The 19,104-nt window shown below is 31.8% G+C and overlaps 1 protein-coding gene across 1 annotated transcript; it reads left to right on the plus strand.

Moving 5' to 3' along the window:
• The first annotated feature begins 15,341 nt into the window (after window positions 1-15,341).
• On the plus strand, window positions 15,342-17,908 carry LOC110993291 (TWiK family of potassium channels protein 9-like). Its single transcript, XM_022259490.2, has 2 exons — window positions 15,342-16,107; window positions 16,736-17,908. Exons 1-2 carry the CDS (start codon window positions 15,384-15,386, stop codon window positions 17,542-17,544), a joined length of 1,533 nt encoding a protein of 510 aa, XP_022115182.2. The 5' UTR covers window positions 15,342-15,383; the 3' UTR covers window positions 17,545-17,908.
• Window positions 17,909-19,104: the final 1,196 nt, after the last annotated feature.

The raw sequence follows: 19,104 nt of genomic DNA on the forward strand, positions 1-19,104 counted from the left end.
TACTATATTATCTTTATTATTGAAAACCCTTAATAAATATAATATATTAACTAAATTATATACCAATAATATAATTATACTCCATTAGAACAGTTGTAAATTTAAATCTCTGTTTTTTCATACTTAATTTCAATGTTTAAATTGTTTCGTAGTTTTATAAATTCATCATTTTTAATTTTATTCTTCCTATCTAAGGTATTTATGGTTTATCTATCTAGGTGGAGATTTGTAATTAGTATTCTTTTTATTTTATTGTTATCATAATTAACATTCTGTTAAAATACTGTAAATCCTATCCTAAAATGCAATAAATAAAAATAAAAGTCCCTTTAGGCAAGGTTCCGAAGATACTGGCAGCGTTCCCCTCTTGAATAGGAAATTCGATGTCGAATAACCTTTTAGCTGTTTCCTTAAAAAGCCTTGTAGCGCTAGGAAACCACGGACCAAGAGTCTCAACACCGAATGGAACAAAATCATATTCGAAGCCTAGACCCCTTTATTTGCAAGCTTTAGCTTTTTCAGTCAGAGAATTAGCATGTCTATTTAACATAGGCGATTGTTTTAAAAACCAATAATAATTTTTAAAAACTTTTTAAAAAAATATTATTACAATAGACAATAGGAATAAAACTTCAAAGTATACATTTTCATATCTTAAAACTAGTCACTATAATAACAAGAGTGAATTGATTATAATATATCTTCGACTTTCAAGAAAGACATTCCATTTTCATTCACGGGATAAGTGAGTTAAAATTTATGTCTGTACGAGACTTTCATACATTTAAATAAAATTTTATATTCTATAATTTTTCCGGTATTTGAGTGCTTTCTTTTATAAAACGTGTTCAAGTATATATTTATAAGAAAAAAAATGTTTAAGTTAATACGTTTTAACCATTCAAAAATATAATCATATCATATATAATCTTAATCTATATAAATTTAGTAATAGCTAGTCATAACTAAATAGGTACTTTCAGGCTATATATTACGCCAAATAATATACGTATCACGTACGGTTTCTAAAGTACTTGCTGACAAGCTGTCTAGCTAGAAACACGTAGATATACAATATATAGAATAGCCACGTATAAGTTTCGTTTAACTTTAAAAAGCTTTGGCTTGATAAACTTTTTACTTAGCTAGAATATATACCTACACGTACTTTTTCTTTCGTATTTTATTACAAAAAAATAATTTGTCTTTTATATATGTACCCTACAGAAATAAGTATATATCCATCTCTTTCTGTAGGGTGCACAAAAACTGCAGTTTTATATGACTCGGACACTCTCTTTTTTATGAAGAAGAAGAGATCGATATACCTTTAAACTCATGTATAAACTCCTGTTTAGGTCCTGATATACCTTTTTCGATTCATCCACTTTTACGACAATTACTATGAATGCTAATTGGTAATCGAGAACTTTTTACTTGTCTAGTATCTTCTGGACATAGTTGTTGACGGTTGCCTAATATATCCTACTTGTGTGCCGCCTCTTCCCTTTCGTATCCTTGTCATAAGCCCTCTTTACCCTTTATCCTTCAGAATATACTTGATTTAAATAGTAAAACAGTAGTCATGATCTTGATATGACTTTGTAGATAAATATGTGGCCAAATATACAAAGCAAGGGAACTAAACTTATGTAATATAAATTCAACAAACAAAATATTATGACAATGCTGTAAATGTTATAAATATATAGACATAATTACACCTCTACAAATGTATATTTTTAAGTAATAAATTAATTTATAACACATTATTACATTTTACCGAAATTAATATATTTTTTATTGGTCGGGTGGCGGGCGGCTTACAGGTGAGAAAAGGACTTATTTTAAATGTTCATATTTTTGACTTTCACGCATTATAATTATTATGAACATTGAAGATCTTTTGTAGGTAAAACCACGTTGAATAAGAATGGTTTTTATTTCTTTATTCGTGACATTACATTTTTATGCGTTAACACAAAATGGGGAGAAAGGACGAATTTATTATTGTTATAACAATGGGGTTTTTATTGAAGATAAACTTTTTAAATGACGAAAATGTCCGACGAATGTTTCATTTTACGACAGACCTTTGAGATCCTAATTGATTTGTACTATGGAATATTATATGATTTTTACAGACAGTTAAATGACCCGTATTCAGACTCAGCGCCTAAAATCAATCTTACGTAAACAGAAAGTATTAAACGCACATGATCGTGAATGTATCACTTACATTTTTTTTCGTGGGGAAATGCGTTACGCATACCCTCCCGCGGCACGGTTGCCTGTGAAGGGTTATGTGGGACTCGCCACTGTGCATACCCACTAAAACCCCTCGGAGCCACCAACAATCGCCGAAAACTGGACAAGGTAACAAGCTTAGCCTTGTCCGCATCCAGCCATGCGATCGGCCGTTAAAACTCACGGTCCTCTGCAGCCATGAATGATGTCGAATGGACCTTGGCTCAGCAAGGGCCATTCACATCGGCCAATTCGCCCTGTTTAATGAAGCTGGGGGAGGCCGGGTACAATGCTTGGGATACGTCAGCATCCCTTCTTATAGACGCATGAGCCCCTGTTCCCCCGAATCACTTACATACATATTGACCACGACAGCCGTCGATCACTTTGTAAAGAACAATTTGTCAGACATATTTATTTATTTATTAACTTAATTCCATATAATATATAATAAAGCATAATTAAATATATATCTGGGCTTATCGCATTCAAACGATCTCTTCCAGACACTCACTCTGTCATTTGGCGTACTTAAAGTTTGCGAGCAGTGTTGTCTTACAAGTTACAGCAATCGATTCACGCCCTAGAGGTTGCAGGTTCGAGCTGTGCATCAATGCAATTTCTATGTGCCCATTTAACACACCCTCGTACGCTGAAGTAACACATCGTGGGGAATCCGACATGCTTTTGACCCAAAAAGTCGGCGGCGAAGTCAGGCACAGAAGGCTGATCATGTACTAGTTTATTACAAAAACAAATGATACGCAGCAGACAGAAATTTAAGGCATTAGTACAGTTAATTTTGCATTATGTAACTTTAACTTTGATTTCAATTTTAAATATTGTTCAATACTCGCACATAATGCATGCGTGGTATTGGTACGGAAAACTATTTTTAGTAATATTATGCATTTAATAACAATTTGCTAGGATTTCATGAAGCCTTGTGTGCGAGGGCCTATATGACGTGTCAAAACCCTGGCATAGAAACTAAAGCTCATATATCGTCTACATTAGCAGCCTGCACCATTCCAAGAGGATTTATCTCAAAGCTATTAGACTCAATGTGCCAAATCGTTATCTAGGCCTGCGGGGTAAAACGGTGCTAAATCTGTCTATTTTAGCTACGAGTATATCCTTCGTATTGAAATTGTTTTGAAATGAAAATTGTGGATAACAAGATGACTACAAATGTATCATTTGAGAATGACTACAAAGCTATATTTATTATTAAAAAATTATACAAAAAATTAAATAAATCAGTGGCGCTACAACCTCTTCAGGTCTTGACCTCAGATTCCTGAATCCGTTTCCTCACGATGTTTTCCTTCACCGTTCGAGAAAATGTTAAATGCGCACATAGAAGAAAGTTCATTGGTGCACAGCCGGGGATCGAACCTACGAGGTATGAGAGTCACATGCTGAAGCCACCAGGCCAACACTGCTAAAATAATCATAAAAAAAAAAGAAAAACCTAAAATAAATAACAAAATATAAGTCGAATACAAGATATTATTGATGTGATAAATATACACTAAGTACAGTAGAAACTTGTAAGTATCATAAAATACTGTCCTAGTTCTCACATAAAGCTCTCCTAATTCTAAAATATTGGCCCGAGCGTTGCCAATACATTCTCCATGCAAGTACAAGAGTAACTGAAAATTTTAACACGCGTAAATTCAACTCTGACTATTCAAAATTGCTAGCGAAACACTCATTCAACAGCACTGTCTCAACGAATAGTTTATTTAAGGCAATTTTTCCATGTTCCACATAGTTTAGGCGAGGTAAAAAGGCCTTTATACCTAAGTAGAAAAGGGCGAAAATTCTGTGAAGGCCATTTGTTGAACTAAGTTCATTTACTCCAAGTTTCCTAGATTTATTGTAGGAAACATAAAATATTGGAACGAGTTTGAGCAATCGACTTTAGAATTCCAATCAAGCAAGAGTAATTACTTAATACAGTACTATAAATTATACTTAAGAGTAGGCATTTTGAATTTACGTAAAACAGTTTCTTATTTACCAAGATTTGGGTTTTTATTTGGCTTTATATTAAAATATTCCTTGAGCGAATTCTTAATTTGAATATGAAAACAGTGGTTTTATTAAGTGAATACTTGACATCTTTGTGAACATGTGCATATAATTGGCATGTGCAATACAATATGAGAATAAATTTTTCATTTTAATCATTTTATTGTAGCTCAACAAATTGAAGTCAATGCAGCACACAGGTCGTCGGGATGGTTTTATTTACGGAGAAATTGTAACATCGTTTTTAGAAGTACTTATTAAAAATCAAAAGAAGGACTTAAAATATCTAATAATCAACTAAATCTGAATTTGTTCGTACAGACTGCAAGTATGTGTACTTATATAATATATAGGGATATGTGTATCCATTCCCAAATATTAAAAACAGCGGTGTCGTTTCTATGACACTATAAAACCCGCTGAATACGATTTCCCTCCTATAACTATGTCAGTTTCTGTACAGAACAATAATGTGATGGTCGTGAATAGCTAACTCTCGGCTAATCTGATACAGACGCTAATACTTATCATATAAACATGCTACCATTTCGTTTTGCTATTGGCTTCATATTAAACAAGTATTATTGGCAGCAAATCTTATCAATATGTGGAAACCGAATAATACGAATCAGAAAATGAATATTTATTCTTACATTACAATAACTTATTTTAGTGAAGTTGATTTTATTGTAATTTTCGTATGGAGCTGTTTGTAGGAATTATAACGAATACTGCGATTGATTGATTTTAGGGTTTTTAAATAAACCTTTTTTAGTGGAATTTTAGCAAAGTACGGTATTATACCGTAATCGAAATATATATTATTGTTAAACATAAATTAATTCATTTCTTATTCGTTGTCATCAAATGGAACTTTAAATTTATGTATTACAATAATTTATATTATTTATTATGTTTTTGCGTAGTATTCCCACGAGAATGTTAGTGCGTGTTCTTATTTCACTATGCCTACTGATAGAGGACCAATCTTTATTTTTTAATTATTAATAACTTAAAATGTGATGTGGACTATGGTGTAAAGGTTGCAGCTCGTTTTTGTAAGACAAAAACTTGGCAGTTTAAAAAAGTACTTGGAGATTTTATACACGCTTGTGACTGGCAGTAAATGTAATATTAGAAGCCTAAATGCTATTAAATATGTATCTCTTTATTGACAGACAGTAAGTGTACAGTGTTACCTAAATGAATAGATAATTTTGAATTTGAATAATACTTTAAATTTCTTTAACTCCAAAAATGAGTTATTGATGATATTAAACGTATTAAATCCCTCCAGTATAGTCGCAATACCGAAGAAACAGTTCAGCTTTTTTCAAAATTCTGTAGTTTCAAAAATGTTTGTGATTCAGAAGAAAATCTATTTATAATAATTTACGATAAAAAAATTTATTTAAATAAATAACAGCAACTGTTTGTTGTAATTTGTGTATGTATTATATATATGGACGTTTTTTCTATCTGTGTCAAGGTATGAACGACTCGGACATTGTTAACTATTGTTAAAAAGAATTACTGAAACTGAATACTTTGTCACACTGCGGTTCCATACAAACCGGAATAATTGAGAAACAAACTTGTAACTTGTCAGCACTTAACACCGTCTTATTACATTTCGAAGTAACAAAGCACTCCCCTATTTCTTCCAGTAATTGGTTTTAGAATTTTCGAAGCGAATTGATGAATTGTTTCCTTAAACTTTGTCTTCGCTTTAAATATGGTAATTTGGTGTTCACGTCACAACGGTTATATACTCTTACCGGCATCGTCGTCAAATTGTATGATGATAAACCTTATATTATATTTTAAATCGTTCAAGAGCAAGACTCAGACTAAGATTGCAAAGCCACGTGTTAGGTGTTTTGCTGAAGTCGCGTTTCTGGTGTATTGCTACTAAAATTAAATACGCGCGTTTCGTTTGATTGTGATTGGTCAAATGGGACGATAATGTCGCATGTCTATGACTGGACTTGCTGTTGACCAATCACAAACAAGCAAATTGTACGAAAATATAAGCACATTATGTATCTCTGTGCTTCATTTACACGTGACATAGTTTTGTAATTGTGTTAAGTAATAATTAGTCAACAGACGTTTTTAGCATCTATTTTTACTGAACGTTATAAAAGACGAAATCACATCATTTTAGGACAATATTTATATTTGGGACTGTTAGTTTTAAACTAGGTCGTTTATCATTGTTTCTTCCAGATTTGCTTGTAGTCTTTTGTACGCTTGTAGGCTCGAAATTGTGTAGAAAAATAAAGTTGTACACCTAAAACAAATGAAGCGAGACGAGAGAGCTAACTCTCTATGTAAGGGCTGTAAATAACATTATTTTCACGGTGCGACGCGTTTAACACAAATAAGCCGATAAAAAACGGCCGAAAAACTGGGTTGTTTCGCAAATCGCTTCTTTATTTTTCCCTAGTTACTCGAATAAATTGTGCAAGCCCTTTTGTGCTATAAATAACAATACTGATTTGTTGTCGGTATAAAACATAAAAAATATTAAATTTTAGTTTTGTGTGATATTGTCTAAAAAATTAAATGTATTTAGGCACAGGTGTTTGTGTGTGTGTACCTGTGGCATATTTTTTAATGTTTATTTATAAGCATAACCTTGCTTTCAATTGCTTGCGTAAAGTCGGGTTGGTGAGCTAGTTCCTCCTAATTGGCAACCCATGAATGCTAAAATGTGAAAAGAATAAAACATTAATTTTATTAAAATCTAGGCAGCTACTTTCAAAAATCAGAGTTAAATTCATGCGGTTTTATTCATATTTCACTCGGCGGTTTTAAGTGGGTCTTAACCTCGGACAACAAAACTTTCTTGTTTTAAATGAAAATATCAAACGTTTAAATTGAAAATTTAATTAAAATTCTTTTATTTATTTTATAGTTTCTATAAGTTAGTTGATTTTTTTGTTGCATTATTTTCAGTTGAGAAATTAACCAAAAAATAAACATACTTTTAAATAGATGACACAAAATAGCATATAATAAAATGAATATGTATTTTTGTACTTTCTGAGCATTAGCCCTTAAAATACCGACGCAGTGTTTAGACTTGTTAGATTGACTATTTCATAGACGTTTCTATGTGCGTACTTGTGAGAAAATTACGTTACATTCAAGACCTATGCCATGTGCATATAGGCATAGGCTCAAAGAAAGCTTACTATGAAACAGGCGCAGAAACGTGTCTACCCCATGTCCCGTAGGGAAATTACTGCTCTTCACATAAAAATCTTGTACTTTATTACTATGAATTTTACCCCTTTTCTTTCTGTTGCCTTTGTTTTAAATTGCCATTACAGTGGATATTTTAATCTAGTTGGTACTGTATTGGTTAAAGTAGCTTTCTTATATGTGTCTTAGTATAAGCTTCGGTACCACGTATGTAAGGACCGATATAATTTGTTCAATTTTTTTTTTGCTTTTTATACATTGATTTTCATGGCACTGTTTTCAATAATTTTTAAGTAAGTACTTTTATATATAGAAACATTATAGCATTGTGTGCGTGTAGCAAATAAGATAAAATCATTTTTTATTCACAGAAGCAAAGTGAATAAAAACAGAAGTTTATTCCGCTTTATAAACTTATTCTGTTCAATATTTACCCTGCTTCGGAAGCGAAGGTGTAATTTAGTATCGAAAAATATCTGTTTTTCCTCCGTTAGAAAAATTCTCGAGTTTGCTTGGTTTTCTTATTACTGATAATGCGCGTTATACCTACTAACGCGATTTTGTTTCACTTATTTCATGAATTTATTTTGAATAACATATTTAATATTTACTGAAATTTATAGACCATTAAAAAATACGTATTTTAATTATATAATTACGTTTTTAAATAAAATTTTGACATCCTTACTACATTATACCTATGGGTTCCGAATCCCCATTTTGTATCTCCAAGACATGATCGATTATCTCCCGGTTCTGACAAGTAGGTAACACTTGTTTGGATTTCGTTAGAAGACGCACAATATTTCTTCGTATATAAACAAATGTATTATGAATGTCATCTATCTTTATAGGAGTACTAGCAGACTCGGCCAAGCTTTGCTGTGGCTAAGGTTTTTGTTATATTACAAAGTAACTATTCAAGGGAAACGGTAGGAGAACATAAACGTTGGTACTTTTAACACATAACACACAATAAATAATTTGCAATAAAATAAAATTGCGACTTTAATTAAAAATTTAAGCTCTATCTCTTAAGTTGGACCAGACTGCCCACGGTGTGCCAATTTAGTTTAAAATCGGTTAAGTAGTTTAGGAGTCCATCGCGGACAAACATTGTGACAGGAGATTTATATATATTACGATTAGAGAAAATACTTTATTACCATACGATGTTTCAGTCAATATTACGTTATCATGAGAAATCGGATTAGATGATTCTCGTCATGTCTGCACGGAGATTCCGATAGTTCTGATCGATATCAAGTTTCAGCGCCTATTAATTCTGTATAGCCGTTGTATAGGGCTTAAGTGAGGACTAGTTGTGGTTAGCTATCGAAGCCATGTGATACTGATGATGCAGTTATGATATCTGCAGTGGGTCTATTAGATTGTAAAACAACGGATTTTAAATGAACTTCCTTACCTATGAATTGTTCATTTGCTTTTGGTTGTGGTACTAAATCTCAGTACAGACCTTCCTTCTAAAGCTGCTTAGTGACCATAAAACAAATGAAAGATAAACAAAACGCAATTGTTCGTTTCCCTTTTTTTTTTAACTGGAATGAAAACCTTATTGTAATTTCTAACTACGAAATAGTAATAAAAAAATTACATACTTATAACAATCAAATAATTATTAATTAATCCTCGAATCAAGTTGGACATACACAAAGATGTAGCAAAATCGGTCCAGCCATTTAGGAGGATTACGAACACACGAACATAATATTTCTATATTATAAATACAGTATCAAGTTTGATAAATATTGGAATACATGGCGTAATTAAAATATTTTAACTGTCAAATGTGATACACTGTATACTGTGGTGCTGATAACGAGCACTGTAGTTGAATATGGTTGGATGTGAGAATTTGATGTGGGTAATTCAACAGTGGTTTTGTATATATCGACTAAGTTTTAGTTCATAAAACACTTCCCTGTTATATATATATAAGTCTTTTACATATGTAAATCGTTTATTAATATCTTATAGTTTTGTTAAATACCCATTACTTATGGGTATTTTTAAAATATTATTTACTAGTTTTTCTATAATAAGAATGGCCAACGACATACAAATAAAGAAATAATTTATTTCGTTTAAAAGTCGTCAGTACGGTAGAAAAATCAGCTCATAGTAATTACGTGTAGTATTTTAAGAAACCAATTTATACGATTAAATCAATTACATATATACTTAATTGCTGCATACTTATTTATCTGTTATGAGCTTAGAGCCCCCCGCTCCACCTCTTAACAATGAGGTTGAGGACATTTCTTTCTGCGAAATTAAGACTCGTTGGTGAAGGCACAGATGGTCGATCTTACTGAAGATTAAATAAAAACCAATAAGATCTGGTCTCATAACCTGGCGGTTTTTTATTGGTCATTTCTCTTTTTAGCAAGTACCTACATTAGTAAAGTGAATGCAAAGTATGATAAAGTTGTTTGGCTTTTACATTCTCAAGAATATGGTGAAAAATAACAAGTAGTAAAAGAATTCTCGATCTGTAAAACTAATGTTGAAGTAAGTTTTAGTGAGTTATGAACGTTCACATTCGAATAAGAAGCGCATCTTTTATTTTCATCTTGTTCTTTCAACATTTCATTGTAACATTGAGAAACTTTCAAACTGTTTCGTTAGCGCATTGCGTATATTTAAACTTACTTTTTTATTGATTTAATAACCAAACACTTCAAAATTAAAATATCTTTATTCATATAGGTAAACAAGTACACATATGAACATCAAAAAAATTAAATTAATTGTAAATTTACATTTATTGTCAGTTTTCAAATCAAGGACGTAGAATGGAAGAGAAGAACTGGCAATAAACTCTCCGCCACTCTTTTTAATCGCCATGTTTAATCTTTTACATAACGTTTGTAAGGAGCTACTACACCTTGTTCCATATGACATCTTGAGTAATCAAGAATAATAAAATAAATTAAAAATAAAGATGTGTCCTCTATCAGCAGGAGGCATGGTGAAATAGGAGAACGCACTTACATACTCTTGGAAACAATACGCAAATACGTAGTAGAAACCGCATACACGAATTCAGGTACGACCAGTCAACACATGTAGCACCCGTTCATGAGTATGACGCATGGCCAGCCTTGGGCCCCCTCGCCATATTTTAGGGAGAGACATTACGCATGGACGCCGCCACAAGCAATTAATGAATTTATTTATTTACAGCACATATATGGCCAAATTTTAACAAAAAATATAATGTAATTAAGCCACCTTTACAAAGTCCACAGAACCATTCGCTATCCATTATTAATATATTTGGTATAATATAATATCTACTTATAGCAAAATGCTGAATGATGAATAAGTTACCATAAAAATTACTCCTACTGACAACCAACCAAGGAGCTAAACCCTAAAATAGTATAAAATTCCATTCGAAGAGTGATAAGATTGATGTGCACTTTTTAAACGGATCATTATCGTCCCGGCTGAATGCCGATCCAGGGTAATGGATGGCTCTCATTCAATGGAACTAAGATCTCGATTGCTGAGACAATTAATTGTGGAAGCTTAATTGACATATTGAGTGGACGTGGGTGGAATACGCCGGTTTTATATATTCATACCAGACCATTTTCGACATTATTCGCTTCTTAACGCTAAATTTTAGTTATTTTACTATGAACTCACTGCCAATAGCTTGGTGGAATCAATGTGCAAACTTAAATCCAGATAGGAATAGCCTACGTCCATCACTTTCTAAACCTTCTCTTGCGCTTGCTGAGTCGCCGGCCAGTTACACCAGGTCGTCGAACCAAAGCCGCTGTGGCCATCTTTACGACTATACCCTCGATGCCAATGTAGGACTAGGAATGTTTTACTGTATCACATTTTAGCTATTAAAATTTTCTATCGAAATATGAACGATGAGATTTAATGAACATTTTTTTAAAGTTTCATTTATAACAGTAATAAAATTAATAAAATTATTGGGTATAGACGCTCATGGCTAACATATATAGGGCCTAAGATTTGTATAAGCACAAAAAACTTATTTTCTCCTAACTTTTAAGTATTAAGTATTTTCGATTATAATTGATTGCGCAAACAGAAAAAAAACAACTCATCGGTTCTGGGGCTTAAACTTACCATCTAGTAGCTAATTATTAGGTTTTAAAATCTGAGAATTAGCTACTAGGCTTAAATTAAGTATGTAACATTTAGTGTTACTAAATAAATTAGTCCCAATAGTCCAATAATATTACAATTAACTAATATAAAGTTTTAGGTACTCCCTCTTAAACTTTTTCGAATGTAACGTAAAACTGATTTAAAAGTGTTTTGAAAATCAATATACAACTACAATAAAAATCAATAATCAAATAAACAATAGTCAATAAAAAATATAGTATTATCAGTTTTAAATGATAGACACAAATTATAATCAACTTAATTCTGTCTAAAGACATGGTCTGTACGTTCACAATTTTAAGCCATAAAGTTGCCTGACAGTTGCCGAACTCTTGTAATTAGCAGAGCTCCAGCCGATTTCTGGTTACAAAGCCAATATGTGACTCATTAGTGGCTAGTGCAGTCTGTACGCAGCTTAACTCTCGAAACAAGGAGAGTTCGCATTGAAGACTAATTTATTTACAAACTAATTTACTTACACAGAGGTTACAGATCCTACTTTGTTGAATTAATAATGAAAATATCATGATAATGGACATTTAAGAAAGTAAATAAAATCTTGTTAACGATGGTTCTCAAATCAAGGGCGTATAACTTTGAAATTCTCAGGTTTTTAGATAATGTTTGTTAGCACCTGTAACCATGATAATATCATCTTTCTCATCACTTTTTAATAGTTATTGTTGTAACTAAATAAACTAATATCAGTGAAATAAACAAATGAATGCGATTGAAACCATATCTACAACTCCCTCAGTTTGACAAATTATATCTAACGTCTGCTACATAATACATGTTTGTTCTCAATTAAAACATTCTTAAAAAGCATTCAAATTATCAGCTCCTTCTTCCCTAGCATCTAGACTCCAGTGGAACGCTAGCCTCTAAATCAATAAAGTAGTTGACACTGACAACATGTATAAGCAGATATCAATATGGTCCAAGAGCCCGAACATAAAAATATGAATCAAATATAAAAAAAAACAGTTTTATTTTATGATAAATTTGAGATGTAATTTTAAACACCTTTGTTACCGGTTACCTGCCAAAGGTACCGCCACCGCCGCACCAGGGACATACATAGAAAAATTTTCAGCTATTATTAAAATACGAAGGTCTGGCACTCACGGGCTCTTGCTCTATATAACAAAAACGATTTCAGTAATAATAATCCTTCGAGAGGAAATGTCAGTTAACGTAATAACAATATTTTATTCAAGTAATGAAATTTGTCTAAAACTTTTTTACATCACAAAAACATTTGACAGTCTGGGGCAGTTGAGCACAACTTTGACTTACTAATTACTTACGATCCAAAAAGTTGTGTCGAGATATTCATTTCAATTCCCAACACCAATTCTCATTAGCATTACAAGTATGGAAAAGTAAGGCCTCTCCTTTGAGGCGCAAATAATCAATCCATCAAAATATCAATTTTCTCGGCCCACGCTTATGAAAGGTGAAAATGAGGCGGTTTGTAAAATACCACTATATATTTTATTCATCACGCGTCTACTTATGTACCTTTTTGTGATATTAGGGAAAGTTACGTGTCTTGAAACAAAATGTTTAGAGATTGAAAGTATTATTCCTTAGTTTTACTTTGATGTGTAAAATAAAAACAACAAGCAATGTTAAACTCATTGAAACGCTAACATAGCCAAAATAATGTATATATATTTGAATATTTTAATAGTTTTATCAATAATAATAGGTATTATTTATTTTATGTCACTTTTACCGTCTACATAGATTTTAATTGCTTTGTAGTTGCTAGAATAAGTAATTGTTGTAATTTTGAAATTGTGCTCTTCTTGCGGTGTATATACTATATAAGGTTTTAGTGACATATATTTAAATTTAAATGTAATATTTGAGTAAGTACAACATTAAAATGTACTTTTCCTACTTACTCTTTGCTTAATGTATACTACAAACTTATTTGACCGAAAAATAAACAAATTGGACAAATGCCAAAATCGTTGCTATTAATGCTTTTCGGATACAGTTATTTTATAAACTTGATAAATAAATTTTTATTCTCTAGACGACAAACTGAGAAAATATTTTCTTTTGAAAAATACATTCTTCTATTCAATTGATTGAAGACCACATTAATTAATCTTTTTTTTAAATATCATTAAAATCACTATACGTGATACGCCTTGCCATCTACTGAGTAGACTTTGTACTTTCTTTGCTACTTAGGTAACATTTGGAGTAAAATGTTATTATGATTAGATATTTGTATAAGGCATGCATATATTCTCAGAATAGACAAGTTTGTTCAGGCCATCTAAGGAGTTATTGCAGTCTGAGGCCAAAAGATTTTTAGGATTAAAGCGCAACTGCGCATCTAATAAAATAAAATAAAACTTTTGGGTTTTTTTAATGTAACACATGATATTTATTTATTTCGTAATCCTACAGCTAACATAAATTATATAATTACAAACAAGTACACTGAAAATATAGCCAAAGATTGAATATATCATACATTATATTTAAAAAAGTTTCAAAGGTTAACAAAAGGGAAGAAACAAACAAAAAGTATTCAATATATTTAATTGCAGGTCTTTCTTCCCAAGTAGTGGTCTGAGCTAGTAAATATCATAATCGGTCCACTTCCTGTTACCATATAAAACAATTTTTATCAACAAGATTGTAAAACCTCTAACGTGTTCGATGAAATATTCATAGCGCGTACTTGTAGTAAAATTATGTTTTCATTTCAATTTAGGAGAAAATTTTATGATTCTCCAATCAAAAACTTTATCATCATTTTTATTTATAAGCCACAATACACCAATATAAATTTGAATATTTTTATAGTTTCATCAATAATATTGTTTATTTTATGTCCCATTTACCGTCTTATTATATTTATGTTTTAATTGCTTTGATTTCCTTTTTTAGAATAAGTAATTGTATATTTTGAAGTTGTGCTCTTCTGGTCGTGATTCTCAAGGCGAGCCTTTTCACAGCGGTTGTCTGGAAGAGATCGCTAGAAAACAAGCTGCCAGTTGCCCTACTTTTTATTTAAGTTTTTTAATGATTCTCATTTATTTATGAAGGTATTGAATATTAATAAAAAATAATAATAACCCTACTGGAGAAATACTGTAAAATACAGAAAATTTATTTTGATATGATGACGCACTTGTCATTTGTACCTTTATAATAATTACTGTACTGTTTCGTTTTAGAGTTGACAACCTTTGTGAATGGAGTTCTTATTTAAATTTTAAAATTAATTTGTTAACATTTTAAATGTGTTTAGGACCACGAATATACTTATTTACTCATGTTGAACAAGGAAAAACATCACTGATAACTATTGCACGTATTTTGTCGAAGTATTGTAACTATTATACGTAAATATTTAACGCTTGTCATTAAATTAGAGGCCTATTTTAGAAAAAACACGCCCCGTTATATATAAGTAATGTTTCTTTTAGTCGAAAAGAAAGTAATTCATAAGACACATTTGCAAAATTTATCTTAAGGAGAATATGAGTAACCATTAATCATACTTTTGCTCATATTTTTATTTGTCACTCATTTTCCTTCCTCTTATCCTTAGAAGACTTTGAAAAATTACTCCTTCGTTACGCAGGGAAACCTATAGCAGTCTATTATAGAAAAACTTATTTTTGTTTCAGATGCCAACGATAGTAATAATGACGAAACACCAAAGATAAAACAAAAAAATGGATTTAAACCATGTATTGGACAAGGAAGCAATCAACCGTTTCGAACAATACACATTGGCAAAACCCTCATTGAACGGGAGCGTCCCTTTGGACAAGTGCCAAGATGTGGACTCAGTGGCATCTAATAGCAGAAAGAAAACACAAACTTCCCGGCAGAAAGTAGTTTGTTGCTTTTGTTTTAAAACAACCAAGTATAGACGAAAACAATTTATTGTCGGATCCCTAACGAATAGTGTTGTATTTTCTGTATTATTGGCGTACACATTTCTCGGTTCGTTTATATTCTTAGCGATAGAGGGCGGGGTTGAAATACCATCGCGACCAAGGCTTTTACCAGACAAACAAAAGATCACACATAGAGTACACAGCAACGATAGTAAGAAAGATGTTGATGAATACAACGATTATGGAAATCTGAGCATGTCGGCTAACTTTTGGGATGCGAGAAGCAGAGCGGTGGAAAATATTTGGGAAATAACTGTATCTTTAAATATTCTGTACAGAGAAAATTGGACGCGTTTGGCCGCAGCGGAGATTTTAAAATTTCAAAACGAGTTGATGCAAAGGGTCACAGCTGAAATGGCGTCGCAGTATGGAGTGAGCTATAAAGAAATGGCTTTGGGCGAATTTGGCGAGAGTGAATTCAACAATCATTATGAAGAGCATGACTGGAACTTGGCACTGGCTTTTTTCTACTCATTGACTGTTTTAACAACTATTGGTAAGTTAACAGATATGAAACTAAATTTTTAATAAAATTATTATTACTTCGATATAACAATTTGTATTATAAAAAACATTGTTTCTTGCTTATCTGCTAGTGTCTATTTCTATTCTGGATTCGATTTTCAAAAAAATGAACATTCGAGTTTTCATTGTTAAAACATAGTCCAAGGGCCAGATTCTTATAAAAATAAAATATTTAATAAGAATATATGTATAACGCATCATCATATAATCTTAATATATATAAATCTCCTGTCACGATGTTTGTCCGCGATGGTCTCCTAAATTACCGAACCGATATCAATCAAAGTTTGCACACCGTGTGCAGTTTGATCTAACTTAAAAGGTAGGATAGGATAGCTAACATCTCAATTTATACCCGCAATATTATTTTATTTCAAATATTTGTTTATTATTTGTTATTATTCTAACAGATGGCGCTGTGGTAAAAGTACCAACGTATCACATAAGCTATCTACCTATCACACAAGTTCTCCTACCTTTTCCCTTGAATAGTTTACTTCTATGTAATATAAGAAAAACCTTAGCCACAGCAACGCTTGGCCGAGTCTGTTAGTATTTAATATAATGTTATTTTAAATGATGTAATTTTCTCTTTACAGGATACGGTAATATTGCGCCGAGAACTATGCTGGGGAAAGGAATCACTATTTTATACGCGCTAATTGGAATTCCTCTGACACTTGTATACCTTTCGAGTGTCGGCTCTTTACTCTCTAAAATGGCTCGAAGTGTTTTCAGTAGAGCATTATGCTGTTGTCTTTGTTCAAACTGTGGCTATTGTTGCTACGATGAACGACGAATGGCAGAGAAAGAACGACGAATGAAACTCAAACGACAGCAAGAGGAAATGCTTAACAGTCAGAACTCAAGTAAAACCCCAACAGAGGAATGCTACGTTTTAAAAACTGATAGTCAAAAGGACTCATCACTCTCTGACAGACCAACGACTAGTACAGCTAAAGATGATGTTATTAGTTGGCCGGATACAGATTCTAAATTATCTATGCACGGTTTAAGTATATTAGCCCCTGTTTTATTGTGTTTAGCGACAATTTTCGTTTACATCTCTATAGGAGCGATTGTTCTATATAAATTGGACGATATGAGTTTAATAGATGGCTTTTATTTCTGTTTTATGGCACTAAGCACAATAGGATTCGGTAATATAATACCAGGAACTAGCTACACCACCATTAATGGTGTCAGATATTACACAATTAATTCAACTGTATTGTGGTTTTGCTCTGTGTATACACTGACTGGACTCGCGTTGACAGCTATGTGTTTCGGAGTTATTCACGACGAGATTATTTATAGGATAAAACATCAACAAAAAGAGTGGTCGCAAAAAGGTAACACAGTCAACGACGAGGTTAACGTTACGGATCCATTTTATATGAGCTCCTGACATATGTTTCATAAAGGGAGGTCGGAGAATTTGTACAGTATTATGGAGGACAGTTCTATAGTAGAGCGTAATAGGATAGAGATTGACAATAGAGAAGTAGTACTTAGCGTAGATAATGTATCAATATCTGTAGAATCGAGTAATGAGTTTCCTCCACCACCTCCAGAGGAAGAAATCGTTGCAATAGTAACAAAAAAGGAACCAAAAGGTTTTACTAATATGGTAGCATACAACGTCTTACCAGAAATGCTTGAACACGTAAATCCACCTTAAAATCTTTAATATAAATCAATAGTTTTTTACTGGCTGTGATTCTTCATGTTTGTTTGAATCTCTAATTTATAAAGGAATATATCAATAAAATCTCTCGAATTTACTTTTCCAGAATATTTGAAATATGTAAATTGTAAATATTGTAATTAGTAAAATATGATGTGTAACATCTTTTAAATATTATGAATGTCAAATGTTAATATCAAATTAATTATAAGTAATTTTTACGTGACTAGAAACTTTGTAAAAATATAAAGTTTAATATAAAACTAAATAAAATTGTGAGTAATATACGTTGTTTTATTGGTTTGCTATCTCCGTGGCTTAGTGGTAAACGAAGCAGTCGTATAATCCTTTCTATAATTTTATATTACCTAATGCATTGTTCGAATTTATCGAAATCGTACTTTTTTAATTACGCCCTCATTAAGTAGGTACTGTCAGTGTGCGTTTGATGAACTTTTTGTGATTCTACTTTAAGCAAAGTATTTATCAGTCAAAACATACTCATTGTTACTACTAATTGTTCTCTTATCTATCTATGTCTATGTCTTATCCTTACTACTGGCCCTTTTTTGTATTGGAGACAAATATAAAAAGGCAAATGATACATGAAGTAACTATACAGTAAGTAGCTTTCTGTATCCATTTTAATAATAATCATAATAATTTTAATTAAAATTAATAAAATATAATACATTATTTATGTATTAAGTACAAAGTAGTTATGTTATATTTCAGGTTGGTATATCATGATAATTGTATTATTTCAGAACCAACATGCTACAAAATGAATTCGCATCAACCGATTCCCAATTTCATAAACTGATATTGAAATTTCGTCTCAATTTCAAAGCAAACTAATACTCTGAACCAACTGTTCAATACTATGCTGTTGATGTTCTCTGACTAGAGTAATCTTACCGCGTAACCAGAATATAAATTTCAATGATTGGCTCAATAACAAGTATAGGCTGGCAGTCATACAAAGATTTTCGAAATTGTGGCATGGTGCTAGAAATCGGAGATTGCTATATCACTCCAAGTTCTAACTGATGTCGGAAATGAAATCGATTTTGAATTTACGTAGTAAATTTGCAGGATTCGTAATATTAGTGCTATTTTATTTTTTATCGGAATTAGCATACTAGTATACAAAACATACTTAAATTATGAGTTTTGTACCGCACTTCCACGGTTACTTCTTTAAGGTAAATTTGTTTTTACTATTGAAAGAAGTACATCAAAATCGCACGTTAAGATCAATATCTGTATATTATTTTTAAG

The sequence above is a fragment of the Pieris rapae genome, chromosome 3 (genome assembly GCF_905147795.1).
Source record: "Pieris rapae chromosome 3, ilPieRapa1.1, whole genome shotgun sequence".
Lineage (NCBI taxonomy): Eukaryota > Metazoa > Arthropoda > Insecta > Lepidoptera > Pieridae > Pieris > Pieris rapae.

Bases quoted from the DNA above. Each gene is read 5' to 3' on its own strand.
- LOC110993291 (XM_022259490.2), top strand. From the start codon at position 15,384: ATGGATTTAAACCATGTATTGGACAAGGAAGCAATCAACCGTTTCGAA. The intron at 16,108-16,735 runs GTAAGTTAACAG...TTCTCTTTACAG, and splicing joins GACTGTTTTAACAACTATTG to GATACGGTAATATTGCGCCG.